The following is a 16,259-nucleotide window of genomic DNA, read 5'->3' as shown; positions in this document are numbered from 1 at the left end:
TGGGTAGTTTCTACTATGTAAGGCCCACAAAGTTACTTCATAACTGAACTGGTCATTAAAAAAGTGAGTTTTAGAAATTCTTAAAAACATGTAAGAATTGCTTTTAAAATTCTAAGCCTTCTAATGTCCTAAAAAATAAAATGACATTTTCAAAATGATGCCAACATAAAGTAAACAAATGGGAAATGTAAAGTAATTATTTTGTGAGGCAGAGAAATTCAAATTTTAAAAATTTCCCAATTTTCTGTAAATTTAGATTTTTTTATTTTTTTTTAAATAAAGGTGAAACATATTGACTCAAATTTACCACTAACATGAAGTACAATATGTCACGTGAAAACAATCTCAGAATAGCTTGGATAAGTAAAAGCATTCCAAAGTTATTACCACATTAAGTTACACAGTCTGGTCACGAAGGTGCAAAATGGCCCAGTCATTAAGGGGTTAAACAAGACTACTTATCAACAATAAAGGTCTATCATCGTTTGACTAAAATGATCGGTCATTGTTAAATATCACCTGACAAACGTTCCTTTTGGTTGAAAGTGTTTGCTTTGATTGACTTTAGGCTAATGTGTATGGCGACCTTAAAGGGGTTGTCCGGGTTCAGAGCTGAATTTCACCCAGGCAGCCCCTCTGAGGCTAGCATCGGAGCTTCTCATGCTCGCGAGACTTTGCATAATAACTTCATAAATCAACTTCTACTGTAAAAAATAAAAATTCCCCAACTCTGGTTCGGTTCCAAGGTACCACTTGGAACCGAACCTGAGTTTGGGAAATAGTTTTTTACAATAGAAATTAGTTTTTGAAGTAGTTATGCAAAGTCTTGTGAGACTTCGCAAAGTAATAACTACGGTTCAAAGGAGGCAATACATTCTAATACTGTACGGAGCTCTCTCTCCGTACAGTATTCAAATGAAGTATTATGCAAATTGACTTCGGATTTTTCATCTTTCATCTGAAGTCTATTTGCTCATCCCTAGTTATAATGGCTTATTTTGTCTGGGGCGCAATCATTAGGAGAAACAAAATGGCCGCTGTCCTATTAGTACACACAAAACCTGTCCTAATCACACAGCAGGACAAGATACTTCACAACACTGAGGTAAAGAGCTGCCTCATCATCCTCTCTGCTCTACTTGTCAGGGATTATGATCCTGAATACAGTTTAATATGATATTTAGCTGAATATTTGTGGGAATGGAGCTACATCTGCTTATGAACTTAATTCCAACAGAAATTCAACTAAAGATCTTATCATCTGTATTCAGGATCATAATCCCTGACAAGCAGAGAGGAGGATGAGGCAGCTCTTTACCTCAGTGTTGGGAAGTATCTTGTCCTCCTGTGTGATTAGGACAGGTTTTGTGTGCACTAATAGGACGGCGGCCATTTCATTTCTCCTAATAATTGCTCCCCAGACAAAATGAGCCATTATTACTAATGTAAGGTATTCGGGAATTTATTTATAATGAAGTAATATTTAAGCATTTTCATTTTCTTAATTCCCGGAGAACCCCTTTAACTGATCATAAGATCTCTTACAACATGAGGCTCAAATACAGTTCCCATGCTGTCCAGAATCATAGGGTAGCTCAATCCTTTGAATCCAGAGGAATAAAAACAGGCTGGTTTGAGAGCTGCATTTATACAAGTAGGCAAATAACGGAAGTTTGTGAGCATTCGCGAGTTCAAGTGTGTGTTTATATTAAGTGTGTGATTTTAGATTACATGAAGGAGTATCTACTGAGAGCTAAATTATTTGTGTGCATTGCTGAGTTGCTGTGCCTGACTTTATTGTACACTAGGGCTGCAGCTAATGATTATTTGAATAATCGATTAGTTGCCGATAATTTCTACGATTAATCGGAAAAAACAACAAAAAGACAAAATAATGAGATTGTCATTTTACTTGAAAAAATATGTATAAAGGCCATATTAAAACAATTTTAGGAGTTACATAATTATAAAAAATTTGCATTAAAATAAAATAAAAATAAAACACAAAAAATCCACATGGTCATGGCTGAGGCTAGCTCTCTTCTTACACGCTATGTTGCCCGTTGCTGAGAAGAGGCGTTCCGATGGTGTGGATGTACTTGGGATAGGCAAGTATGATTTTGCAAGTTTAACCAATCTAGGATACCTGTCTTCGTTTCACCAGCTCAAAGGGTTGCCATCATTGTGGAGAAGCTTCTCACCAAAATAGGACTGTACTTCATTTCTGACAATATCCTCTTCCATGTGTTGTCCCTCTGTGTCCTCTTCACTGCTGCCACCAGACTCGAGGAGACTCTCCAGTATGGATGTTCTTGATGTTGAAGGTCCTGGCTCAGCATCAGCTGTCGAAGTAGACATGCTAGTTTCCTGCTGCTCTTCCAGGATCTCGGTTCTTCTTAGCGGAAGCAGCTCTGTCTGCACTTTTGCCTGCACATTTATAATTTGTTCACGTGTCAGAAACTTCAGCTTCCTAAAGCTTGGGTACAGTGCAGCGGAAATTATGACAGGATTTAGAACCTGCTTTGATAGGATATCTGTTGTGAAGCTGGTCCTTTACTGTGGCTTGGAAGCTCCTCATGGCCGCAGTTTCAAAAGAAGCATGCTCAGTGGACCTCAACAACCCCTTGACAATTGCAACCCCTGGCAGCACTGACAGCTCTATCAATACCTGCATTTTTCATTGCACCATTAATAACAAGCTGCAAAGTGTGGACAGTGCACCGGATATTGGACCATCCATGCTTCTCCTCCAGGATGTTCACAGCAGCCACCATGTTTGCAGCATTGTCATGGACAAGGGCAATAATTTTTTTAGGTGGAATTTGAAATCTCTCCAAAACCTCCTCTAGCCAACCTGCAATGTGTGCAGCTGGGTGTCTCTCCTCCAGGGGCATGGTTGTCAGACAGATGGAATTCATCTTCCAATCATCCCCTATGTAGTGGCATGTTATGCCAAGGTAAGCTTCAGTTGCTACACTGGTCCATATGTCTGCAGTCAACGCTATTCTGCTCTCATTATGGTGAATGGCATCTGTCACATGCTGAAAGGTCTCCCTGTACTTCCTCTCCAATAGTGTGGTGAAATGGGTTCTTGATGGGAGCTTGTATGAAGGATTTAGTGCACTGACCATGCTCTGGAATCCTTTGTCTTCAACCATGGACAGTGGTTGCATGTCAGTGACTAACATTTTTAATACAGCATCTGTGAGAACAGAAGCTTGTGCAGGTGTACATTGGGGATTTACAAGCACAAATTCACTCATGGAGCGCTGCTTCTTACTGAAAATGATTGAAAAAGAAACATATTAGTAAAAATCGATTTCTGTCTAACTTACATAAATGAGTAGGTTTGACAGAAAGAGCTTTTTACCTGCATAAATTAATACAGATCATTTATTATTACTTACGGGGTTATTCCTTCTTCTGTGACGCCAACGTGTTTCCTTCTCAGGTGCTCGTTCATCACGGTTGTGCTTCCGTGCCACGCCAGCGCTGCTTTGCAGATTTTGCAGACGACCAACTTGTCGGACACATGTTGAGTGAAGTGCTCCCATGCCTTGCATGACTTTGTCCGTCCGCTTTTATCAGGGGTCACAGTCTCACCAGCATCAGCCATAATGCAGTTCTGTTGAAGCAAATGCTTAAAATTAGTGCTGGTGGGAGAGGGGTTTAGTACTAGGACATGCAGGAAACCTGTAAGTAGCATTACACAACTAAAACTTGCAGAGCAGAGCTGTGTAGACCAGTCTCTCACAACCGCAGTCCCACACCATTGGACTCTAGAGGTAGTAGACCTAAGGACAGAAAAAAGAGCAGCAGCAGATTAGCAAAAATGTATCCACTACTGCTCCACACACCTGACCCACCACAGCCCTTTCTCACCTTGCAGTGTCTCTCTCAGGGGGATTCTTGTACTGCACCGCACCACTGGACTCTGGAAGTAGTAGACCCGTCACCCTACTAGACCGTCACCTAATAGGGACAGAAAAAGCAGCAGTGACATAAGGACACGTTATACAGCGGGCAACTGGCCTACCGACGGCAGATGGGCTTAGCGTGGTAGTACGGGTGAAGTCCTCCAGGGCAGGCTGAGGCTCCATAAACTAAACTGGATTGGAAAGCAGCAGCACCACCATATTCTGTATGGGCACATTGGGCAGGCAGCGATGCACAACAAGATATTACTGTATATGGGGGACACAAGGAAACAAGATGCAACTGGAGACATTATGGGTCAGCAGACACGCACAGGCTGCTACTGCTGCCCTCATAATATGTCTCCTTGTGGCCCCCCATACAGTATACCAGTAGACTGTCTGTGTGGCTGCTGCCCCCACTGTCTCCTATTGTGGCTGCTGCGCTCATGCCTCATATCATGCAGCACTAGTGCACTGTCCACTCACTGCGTCTGCCACCCCCCATTGCAGTCACTTGTCTGCTACCAGTCGGAGGGAGTCAGCAACTCATCCCCATTCCCCACTGCCTGACATTTCAAATTTGCAGTGGTGGTGCCTGCAGCTAGTTGCAGGCAGGCAGGGAGCATGAAGGGCCAGCCCTGAGTCGGACAGGGCAGACATAAATGGGTCCTCGTGCCGCCCGTCATCATCATCATCATACATGCCCAGTAGACATTACCTTGAGGGCCAGTCCGGAGGGAATGAGGCTGAGCTTAGGAGACTTTTGCGCCGCTCACACACTGCGCTCAGAGGCCCTGTGTCATGTGACTCCAGTGTTCAGCGTCAGTGGGTGGAGTCCGCAGCAAGCAAGGAGGAAGAGGCTGAGCCTGGGTGGCCGTTGCGGACAGCAATGTATATGTAAGTCTGATGAAGGGGTGGGCGAAAGCGGGTAAACTGTTTCGCCAACGAATCGGACGGTTATTCGATAACTGGATTCGTCAGCAACGAATCCAGTTATCGAATATTATCGATTACATTGATTAATCGTTGCAGCCCTATTGTACACTGTGACTTGTTTTTGGTGCCAGGTTTATTGCATAGTAGCTGAGAGTATACTGTGATTACATTTTTTTTCTCTCTTCCTTCTCCAGGGTGTTGACCAGTTGAGTAATTAGGGTGAGGCTGTCTAATTAGGAGAAGTTGATTGGCTAGCCTTGATGCAGCTCAGTCCTTTGAATCCAGAGGGGGGGAAAAGTAGGCTGGTTTGAGAGCTGCATTTATACAAGCAGGCAAATAATGCGAGTTTGTAAGCGTTCGCGTGTTTGAGTTCAAGTGTGTGTTTGTATTAAGTGTGTGACTTTAGATTACATAACTTGAGATTCAGGGACTTTAGGAGGGGACTACAGTGAGTTAGATTCTTATCACTGCACTATATTGTATTTTTCTCTTTTCTTGCATAATGCCCACTTAGTATGTTTTCCATTATTGACAGCGCAGTCCAGTGCACATCTTGTCTAATGTATGTAGTCCTGGAACAACCTTTTGAGGGTGCATATCTGTTCAATATGTGAGCAAATTGCCCATTTGGAATCGCACATTGAGTATCTAAACAGGCAAACTTTAACACTGAGAAGCGTTGACAATTTGGAAAAGAGTTTGCTGCTCGCTGAGCAAGCACTCTATGGGATAGATGTGGGGGAGGATGATAGCGAGGAGGCTCGGGAAAGTGAGATAGCTAGCTGGATAACAGTTAGAAAGCGGGGTAGAGGGAAGAGTGCCAGGGAGGCTAGCCCTGATCTGACACACACCAACAAGTTTGCACGGTTGGCAGATGAGGGGAATGTCAGTTCAGGGAGAGCACTGCTGCAGCCAGACACTTCCTCTGCCAGTCAGGGGAATTTTACAGTCTGTTTAGAAAGGATCACCAAAACCGGAGAGGGGGAGGGGTCTGCCTGTATGTAAAGTCCTGTCTAAAGCCCACACTCCGGGAATATATAAATGAGGGACATGAGCATATGGAGTTACTGTGGGTAGAAATACATGTAGGCAAAAACAATAATAAATTACTAATATGAGTTTATTATAAACCACCTAATATACCAGAGTCCACTGAAAATCTGCTACTAAACGAGATGGACAAGGCTACAAATCATAATGAGGTTGTTACTAAGGGGGATTTCAACTACCCAGATATAGACTGGGAGACTGAAACTTGTATATCTCATAAAGAAAACAGGTTCTTGGCAATAACCAAAGACCATTTCCTTTCCCAACTGGTTTAGGACCCGACTAGAGGGACGGCCATACTGGACTTAGAACAACAGATGTGTAGGTTGGGGGACACCTGAGAAATAGTGACCACAAAGTAATAACCTTCCAATTATCATTCAAAAGAGTTTCTTCAGGGAAGAACAAAAATACCAAACTTCAAAAAAGCTAAATTTAGCCAACTAAGAGAGGCCATAGGCCTAATTAACTGGGACAAAGTCCTCAAAAATAAAAATACAGCCACAAAATGGGATATTTTTAAAAAGCATCCTAAAATCTAATTGTGAGAGGCACATACCTTATGGGAATAAGAGATTAAGGAACAAGAAATAAACAAACAATGTGGATAAATAGAACTGTAAAGAAAGCAATAAATGACAAAAAGAAAGTATTTAAAATCACTAAAACAGGAGGGTAGCGAGGAAGCACTGAAAAACTATGAGGAAAAAAACTGATTATGTAAAAAACAAATAAAAGCAGCCAAACTAGAGACCGAGACATTAATTGCCAAAGAGAGCAAAACTAACCCTAAAATGTTTTTCAAATTATATAAATGGTAAAAAGTATAAATCTGAAGGTTTTTTTCTCCACTGTATTCACTGAAGAAAATAAACTGACAGATGAAATGCAGAATGTAAAAGTTTATTTCCCATTAAAAGTGCCCTGTCTGACCCAGGAAGAACTACTTGAAAGTACCCTTATTTCTGATATTTTTCTGATATTTAAGGAATCTATACTCTATACTGACAGGGAGTGTTCCACAGAATTGGCACATAAGAAATGTAGTGCCAATGTTCAAAAAGGGTCCAAAAACAGAGCCTGGAAACTACAGGCCGGTAAGTTTAACATCTGTCGTGGGTAAACTGTTTGAAGGTTTTCTAAGAAATACTATCTTGGAGTACCTCAAGGAAAATAAGCAAATAACGCCATATCAGCATGGTTTTAAGAGGGATTGGTCATGTCTAACTAATTTACTCAGTCTCTATGAGGAAGTAAGTTCTAGACTTGACAGCGGCAAATCAATGGATGTCGTATATCTTGACTTTTGACACTGTACCGCATAAAAGGTTAGTATATAAAATGAGAATGTTTGGACTGGGAGAAAATGTCTGTATGTGGGTGGGTAAGTAACTGGCTCAGAGGGTGGTTATTAACGGTACACACTCAGATTGGGTCACTATCACTAGTGGAGTACCTCGGGGGTCAGTATTGGGCCCTATTCTCTTCAATATATTTATTAATGATCTTGTAGAAGTCTTGCACAGTAAAATATAAATTTTTGCAGATGACACTTAACTGTGTAAAGTAATTGACACAGAAGAGGACAGTATACAGCTACAGATGGATCTGGATAGATTGGAGGCTTGGTCAGATAAGTGGCATATGAGGTTTAACACCGACAAATGTAAGGTTATGCACATGGGAAGTAATAATGCAAGTCACCCGTACATACTAAATGGTAAAACACTAGGTAACACTGACTTGGAAAAGAACCTAGGAAATTTAGTGAACAGCAAACTAAGCTATAAAAACCAGTGTCTGGCAGCTGCTGCCAAGGCAAATAAGAAAATGGGTTACATCAAAAGGGGCATAGATGCACGTGATGAGAACATAGTCCTACCACTTTACAAATCACTAGTCAGACCACACATGGAGTACTGTATACTGGGCTCCTGTGAACAAGGCAGACATAGCAAGGCTGGAGAGGGTACAGAGGAGGGCAACTAAAGTAATAACTGGAATGGGGGAACTACAGTACTCTGAAAGATTATCAACATTAGAGAAAAAAGACACCTGAGGGGAGATATAATTACTATGTATAAATATATCAGGGGTTCAGTACAGAGATCTATCCCATCATCTATTTATCCCCAGGACTGTAACTGTGACGAGGGGACATCCTCTGCGTCTGGAGGAAAGAAGGTTTGTACACAAACATAGAAGAGGATTATTTACGGTAAGAGCAGTGAGACTATGGAACTCTCTGCTTGAGGAGGTGGTGATGGTGAGTACAATAAAGGAATTCAAGAGGTGCCTGGATGTATTTCTGGAGCGTAATAATATTACAGGCTATAGCTACTAGAGAGGGGTCGTTGATCCAGGGAGTTATTCTGATTGGAGTCGGGAAGGAATTTTTTTCCCCTTAAGTGGGGAAAATTGGCTTCTACCTCAGTTTTTTTTTTTTTCCTTCCTCTGGATCAACTTGCAGGACTTAATGGATAAATATCTTTTTTCGGCCTTATGTACTATGTTATCTCGGAACATGAGATTTGCCATATTTCACCCAGCTCCTTGTCAAGAGCAGCATTGTGTCTGGAAAAAAAGCTGAAGGAGCCATTCATAGACATTAAAGGAGTTGTCCCACGAAAAATACTCTACAGTTTTCCAACCAGCACCAGGTTCTGAATACTTTTGTAATTGCATGTAATAAAAAATGTAGCATTGCCACTGAGTTATTCAATAAAGTGTATCTGTATAGCGCCACCTGCTGTTTGTTTATTTCTTATTTCTTTGACCTGCTCACTCAGAAGGTCGCACATGCTCAGTTTCATCCTTCAACTGCCTCCTGAGCGGTGATAGGGAGAGCTAAGACACGCCCCCTTAGCTGCAGCAGAAAAGACACTCCCCTTGAGCTGCCAGCTTGATAGAAATCTAGGAGAGCAATGAATGTGGAGATCTCTGGATCCATGTGAAGTTCAGAGCTGGTTCTAGCTTTGTTAGAAAGTGATTGGCGTGTACTATATGAGCTCTGGTTTTCATTTTTTACATTAGTCATGGGATAACCTCTTTAAGGTTGATGTCAGTTTGACTAGTGATTTCAGTACAAGAAAAGGTAATGGTGGCTCACCTGGCTATTCCTAAATGGTACGTGCTCTAGGTCCACCTGATTCACCAAATCGGAACAAATTGTTACAAACAATAGATTGATAATGTGGGCCGGCACTCTACATCTAGTCCCAGGCAGAGGTCGATCAATAAAGTAAAACAATACATTTATTACAGAATAAAAATTAAACGGCCCAAGTTAAAAATATGAATATGACAAGTAAATAAAAAGTGATTTGCTTGCTGTGAATTTCTGCAGTTTCACAATGTGGTTTTCTGCCACAGGGTAAGCTTGGTTTATGTGATTTCCATTTGGTTGAAAAGAACATTGCAAAACCAAACCGATTTGCTGTACACCTCAAATGTCCACTCTTATTGAAACAGCATCCCTGTTATCCCATCATGTTATTGGAGACATCAGACCCCATAAATTATGGTTTGACTGTGGCCCTTTTTTGTGGGAATCTTGTGAACTTTAAATATAGACTATGATGAACCCATGTGTTTCCACCATTACACTTTGGCATTTTTTTATGTACTTTCACTTTTTTTTTTCTTTTGTGCAAATTAGTGTTTCCAAGAGTGTTCTCCTCAAGCATTATCAAACATGAAGTGGTGGCAGAATACAGTCACCTTTTTGCAGTACAAGGCTCAGACCAAAGTCTAAAGCCCTACATGATCCTTGCTCACTTGGATGTTGTACCAGCCCCTCCTGAAGGTTGGGACATGCCACCTTTCTCTGGAGAAGAGCGTGATGGTTACATATATGGAAGAGGAGCCCTGGACAACAAATGTTGCGTGATTGTAAGTCTGTAAACACAAAGCCGTTAATACATTAATAATGTGATACCGGTAATTAGTATATATTGATTATGACTGTGGATGCAAACAGAATCTGAGCTCACATCTCTGTTAGGAATTCTGTTTTTCTGTTCCATCGTAGGAGCAGAAAAGTAGAATTCAAACTTTGACGGATCTGTCAGGCCATGGCCACCAGTGTACCCCAATTGACTCAGGTGACTTAGTGAGGTCTTTTGGAATTTAGTGGCAAAAAAAGCTCTGAATGCTGAGTTTCTTTTTCTATCACATGTGACAGAATCTACAACAGAGGCTCCAAAAGATGCCTTCAGTGCAGATGTGAACAGAACCTTAACCTCTTCAGGACACAGGGCGTACCGGTACACCCTGATGTCCTGGTACTTAAGGACACAGGGCGTACCGGTACATCCTGAGAATTTACGATCACCGCAGCGCCGCCTGTGGTGATTGGAGCCAAAAGCCTGCCGAAATCATTCAGCAGGCACTCTGTACCAATGCCCAAACACCCCCCCCCCCCCCCCGATGTCGGCGATCGCAGAAAACCGCAGGTCAATTCAGACCTGCGGTTTTCTGTGTTTCCGGGTTATTCGGGTCTTTGATGACCCGATAACCTGGAAAGGACGGCGATTGGTGGTGTGATTATACACCACCAATCACCGTCCTGCGATCCTGTGAGGTTGCGATCACGTCACATCTCAGGATCGCCTGCGTTTGGTCCCCATGCGGCATGTGGGCGGAGCGCGGCAAGTTTGAATCTCCGCCGCTGCTCTCTTCCCTCATTCCGGTCCATGGAGCGGGGAGAGCAGCAGGAGATCCCGCTGCCCACCATCTTGTGAGTTTTTGGTGCCATCAGGCACCTTAGGAGGCAGGGGCAGGCAGGTAGTAGGAGGTGTAGGCAGGGGTAGTTAGGGCAAGTTTAGGATTAGATTAGGTAAAGAAATGGTCTGTGAGCCCCCTGATCGGGTGTCTGACCCCTTCCCAGGGGTGCTGCAGCTTGCCCCCCCCCATTAGCACTTTTTGGGGGTGCAAGTTTTTTTCATTTTTTTTCTTTGCATGCGCTATCTGTGTCCGGCCACTGTTAGCGCATCGCCCACCCCACCCCACAGCGTATTTGTATTTTTTTTTCTTTTTTTACACTTTTTTTAGTTAGGGGTTTTTAAAAAAATTATTACAATTTTTTTTATAGCTATAGGGTAAGTGCGTGAACACCCGTGCCCCACACACACACACACCTAAAAGATTTACACACACGCAGACACACACTCCCCTATGGCCCGCCGGACGTTCTCGGCCGAGGAGGCATACGCCCTCCTTGCCTCCGAGTCCGAGAGCCCCAGTGAGGATGAGGATGACCTCACGTTCCTGTTGTCATCCGCATCCTTCTCATCAAGCGATGATGAACCCCCAAGGCGGCGGAGACGCTGCCAGGCGGATCGAGGGGACCCCCATGCTAGGGACCCTGTGGCCCAGCCTAGTATGAGCAGCTCTGGGGCTCGTACTAGTTTTCCGGCCCACCAGGTCAGTCCACCTGAGCCCCCTGCCGGTGAACTTTGAGCCCGCAATTCCTGATTTTGTTGGTGAATCAGGAATCCAGATTTACACAGTGGGCTTCACTGAATACAACTTTTTCAGTCTTTTTTTTCAGTGAGGAACTGGTAAATCTGATGGTGGAGCAGACAAACCTGTATGCCCAACAGTTCGTCGCTCAACACCCAGGCTCGTTTTTGGCTAGGCCCGGTGGCTGGACCCCGGTCAGTGCAGCCAAGATGAGTACGTTTTGGGGCCTCGTGCTGCATATGGGCCTAGTCAAAAAGCCCAGTGTCAGGCTGTACTGGAGTGGGGACGTCCTCTACCAGACCCCACTCTACAGTATGGCCATGACACGTTACCGATTTGAGGCCGTATGGAAATGCCTGCATTATGCAGATAATTACCCAAAACTAGACTCAGAACAGAATAAATTATAGAAATTCAAAATCTTTTATTGGACATACACTTGTATAAAACATAGAAATCCATATACATAAGCAGCATTAAATCACACAGGATGATCTCCACAGGCCTGTCACATTATATTGCACATAACTTTGCAATAAGAATTCCCAAGCTGTGAGGAAAGATAATTAGTCACAGCCCTCAGTCAATATATATAAAGTGCATAGTGCCTCAACAAAAAAATGACATAGGGGAAATACATGCAGTAAAAGTGAATACAGGCCAAACAGTCCTGGATCCCAACACGTGTTTTCGGTCGCTTTCTCAAGGGATACTGATGGTGTGTCTGAACTGGTCATATATAGTCTGCAAATTAGGTAAATTAACATCACAAGGGCTGCAAATTAACATCTGAGGGCGAAAACCGGAAGTGTGATGCGTTCCACATCACTTCCGGTTTCGTCAGTGTCCGGACACTTCTCTTATTCTTCCTAATCCCTATGAATAAGGGTTATTATTATTATTATCATTAAGTATATTTGTATAAAATTCAGCATTGATATTCACTTCACCCCCCCCCCCCCCCCTTGTTTTCACTTTTTTATTTTTTATCTTTCACACGGGGCGTCGCGTGCGAGGGCCGGATAGGAAGCGGGTGCATCGCGGGATTTTTCAGCGCAAGTGCAAAACGTTTTAATGCGTTTTGCACGCGCGTGAGAAAAATCGGCAGGTTTGGTACGCAGACCCGAATCCGGACTTCTTCATAGAAGTTCGGGTTTGGGATCAGTGTAGTGTAAATTGTATTATTTTCCATTATAATATGGTTATAAGGGAAAATAGCATTCTTAATACAGAATGCTAAGTAAATTAGAGAATAAAAAATAATAAAAATTAAACTCACCTTATCAACTTGTGTCTTCTTCTTTGACGAAAAGGACCTTTGGTGATGTCACTGCGCTTATCACATGGTCCATCACATGATCTATCACCATGGTGATGGATCGTGTGATGGACCATGTGAGGAGCGCAGTGATGTCACCAAAGGTCCTTTTCCTGCCAGGTCAGCAAAGAAGGAGAAAGAAGAGGAGCCGGGCTGCGCGAACAAGTGGATAGGGTAAGTTAAATTTATTTTTATTTTTTTAACCCCTCCATCCCTAATGTACTTAGCATTCTGTATTAATAATGCTATTTTCCCTTATAACTGTCACCGTGGGGAGTGGGGGAAACTCCACACCATCCAAAGTCTGACATTAAGGAAAGCCACTAGGCCTGGAAGCCAGGATAAGGAAGAAGGACACCTCCTATCGCCATCGTCATCCTATCCCTGACCTCCTGACTGTATGAGCCACCCTCAATGGAAGGGGTCTCATACTCTCGAACCGGGGCCCTACTGACCCTATCAGTCCCTGCAATATGGAAGTCAGGAATAAGAGATGGCAGATTCATCCACGACACAGATAAATTGGAGTCTCCCACAGGCCTAGTAACAAGGAGGAGACAGCAAGCAACAACAGAACGACAAGATCACTTACCGGAAGCCACAGCTTGCTGTCTTGTAGTTCCCCCTCTGGGGAACCCCAGGGACCCCCTTCCGGAGGTACAACAAACAGGACATGTCTAGCAACCATGCGGGATCAACCACACCATAGAAAAACTACACATGGAACAAACAACTAGACAAACATCAACCCATAAGTGCAGCACCACTCATAACAATGGGGGAAGGGTAGACATAGGCAAGGACCTTGATGTCAAGGTGGCCCTCAAAGACTGGGCAGATGGAATAGCCACAGAATGGAGCATAGCTTCCAGCCCACAGCAAGGCTAGAGCACAACTAAAATCCAAGCTACAAGCAAAGGATAAATAGCTAGAAGAGACCACACCCTGATCTAACCGAGGCAGGATATTAACCCCACGCACACCACACAGCAGGGAGACACAACTTAAAGGGAAAGTGCACGTGCAAACCACAAACTACACGTTGCCACAAGCAACGAGTCTGCACGCAACCGCGTCACGGTCAAACACCAATATGACCGTGACAATAACCATGTTATAAGGGAAAATAATAATGATCGGGTCCCCATCCTGATCATCTCCTAGCAACCATGCGTTAAAAATTGCACTTCATCTGCACTTGCTTGCGGGTGCTTGCGATTTTCACGCAGCCCCATTCACCTCTATGGGGCCTGCGTTGCGCTAAAAACGCACAATATAGAGCATGCTGCGATTTTCACGCAACGCACAAGTGATGCGTGAAAATCACCGCTCATATGCACAGCCCCATAGAAATGAATAGGTCCGGATTCAGTGCGGGTGCAATGCGTTCACCTCACGCTTTGCACCCGCACAGAAAATCCCAGCCGTGTGAAAAAAGCCTTATTCTTGCCAGCTGCAGCATTTTTCTACATTGCAGCATCGTTGGATTTCTTAAGTAACCCAATGATTCAGCACTAGCAGCCAGTGATTACAGTGCAGTTATATCTTCTCTAATTGGAGATGTCTGCTTCCCAAATAGTGCCCACAGCATCTAAGGTGTATGACAGGGGGAGGGGACCATATTGTGCTTTGTATGCTGACCTGTTGCTATGTTTGGCATTAAAAGGTTAGCAATCTCCGTTCTAAGAACGGCATGTGTCCAGCATCATAAATCTTCTCCCCCTGTCTCCTCCACGCCGATTAGCCAGACACCAAATGAAATCAGAAATGAAATTAAAGGACCACTAAACACTGAAATGCAAGAAAAATGAAGCATTACCTTCTCTGGAAAATTTCTGTAGTCCTTTCTTCATGGACATCTGCAAGCGGGTGCAGAAAGCAGTTAACCCTTTGGTGACCATCCTGATTTGGGCTTTACTGACTTTAGTTTTTCCATCTATGTAGCTATATGAGGGCTTGTTTTTTGAGAGACAAGATGTAGTTTTTAACTGTGTACACAACTTTCCGATTAACTTGTATTAAATCTTTCTGGGAGGGAAATGGGAAAAACCAGCAATACTGCCACTGAGTTTTTACGTTATAAATTTTGTAACGTTCATTTTTCTGCATATGCAATGAGCAGGACCGTGGTACGGTTACATGGACGCCAAATTATGCAGTGGGTCCGGATATGGTTATACAAGGTTTTGTTCGTAATGCCAATTGCAGCATGCACAGGGTACAGTCTCAGGGCCCTTTAAGGTTTTGCAACTCACGTACCAGGTTAGGAATGCCAGAGTGGTGTAATGTCTCTGTGTGGTAATAGCAATGGTGTCAACGGTGTCTCCTACCTGGGTACGGCTGGACTCCTGGATCCTGGCTCACTTGCAATAAAATTAGTGTGTTGCTAGTAGGAGTAATTGAGGGATTTAGTAGCAATAATTGAGATCCAGAATTGGAATATAATTTAAACTGGTATTTACTTGATGCAGCAGTAATCCATATGAGATACAGCAATAGTCTGAAGTCCCAGCAGGTATTGGCAATGTATGGCAGGAATCTATCTACTGCTTCTATCATGTGTCTGGAGCTCTCTGCATGAATAAGTAGCCTGCTTGTGGCTCTGTAATATGGCAGGAATTACTATCTTCTGCTGTATTGCGGACTGACTAGCTGAGGAGGAATTTGGCGTCTCCTGGTCTCTGGACGTTACTCACAATTGTGCTCACAGGATATGCTTCTTCCTGGAATACTGGAGATGGCTGCTTGCTTTCTACCAGCTGAGGCTGAAGGGCTTAGATTGGGAATGATGATCTTTTGTCTCAGCCGAGACAAGATCCTGGCTTGGATCCCTAGAACTGGGAGCTCCTACACGCACAGCCTTCCCCTAGCTGGGGTGGCTGGCACACTAACACTAACTTCCTTCCCCACCCATGAGGCGAGCCCACTCTGCTCAAAGAGGGGGGGAGTTAAACTGGAATGTACTAGTCCAGTCTAGATACACAAAACTATCTCTAATTCTCTGCTAAACATTGATGCCACCTGCTGGTGAACATGAAAATTACAGCAATACATATTTAAACAAGGCTTAGATTGCACATTTGTGAGGATGTGTTGTTAAACTACACAGGATGACAACTTAACAGGTTGTAGCGGGGTAAAATAGTTTTGTAACATAACTCTGGGATGTTAAATTGCCCCTTACTTCGAGTTTAGCCGCCCTCGGCTTATGCTTAGGAGTGAAGAGGAACCAGCTCTGGGGTACCCAATAAAGTACAAAGTGCTGCATGAATTACATATATGACATACAAAGACAAAACATAAAACGGCTATCCCCAGGTTCCTGCCCGCATGAGTAGGGTGTCCAACACACAGTTTGCCTCTCTCGGTATAACCAGTGAACTAAATACTGCACTAAGCAAACATTACTGACTGACTTTGGAGTGCTCTGGCCCTAAAACACCAAAGAAAGCATAGGGGTGTCTTTACTCTGTAGTCCCACCATTATGTAATGGAATTGCCGCAAATGAAAGGGTGGCTTTATCCTGTATTCCCATCCCTGCACCAAAGTCAGAAAAATATGGCTTATAGCACGA

General features: G+C 43.5%; 1 protein-coding gene across 4 annotated transcripts in view; it reads left to right on the top strand.

Annotated features, from left to right (window-relative positions):
• Positions 1-16,259, top strand: part of LOC122933447 (N-fatty-acyl-amino acid synthase/hydrolase PM20D1-like) — a 146,598-nt gene that overhangs the window by 30,419 nt on the left and 99,920 nt on the right. For all 4 annotated transcript variants that reach the window (XM_044288445.1, XM_044288446.1, XM_044288444.1 and 1 more), the window contains one exon: positions 9,562-9,794. In XM_044288445.1, the coding sequence (XP_044144380.1) occupies positions 9,562-9,794 (233 nt within the window). The remainder of the gene's footprint in view (positions 1-9,561; positions 9,795-16,259) is intronic.

The sequence above is a fragment of the Bufo gargarizans genome, chromosome 3, assembly GCF_014858855.1.
Source record: "Bufo gargarizans isolate SCDJY-AF-19 chromosome 3, ASM1485885v1, whole genome shotgun sequence".
Taxonomy (NCBI): Eukaryota; Metazoa; Chordata; class Amphibia; order Anura; family Bufonidae; genus Bufo; species Bufo gargarizans.
The sequence above is the reverse complement of the archived record's forward strand: the minus strand, read 5'-3'. Positions and strand labels throughout refer to the sequence as shown.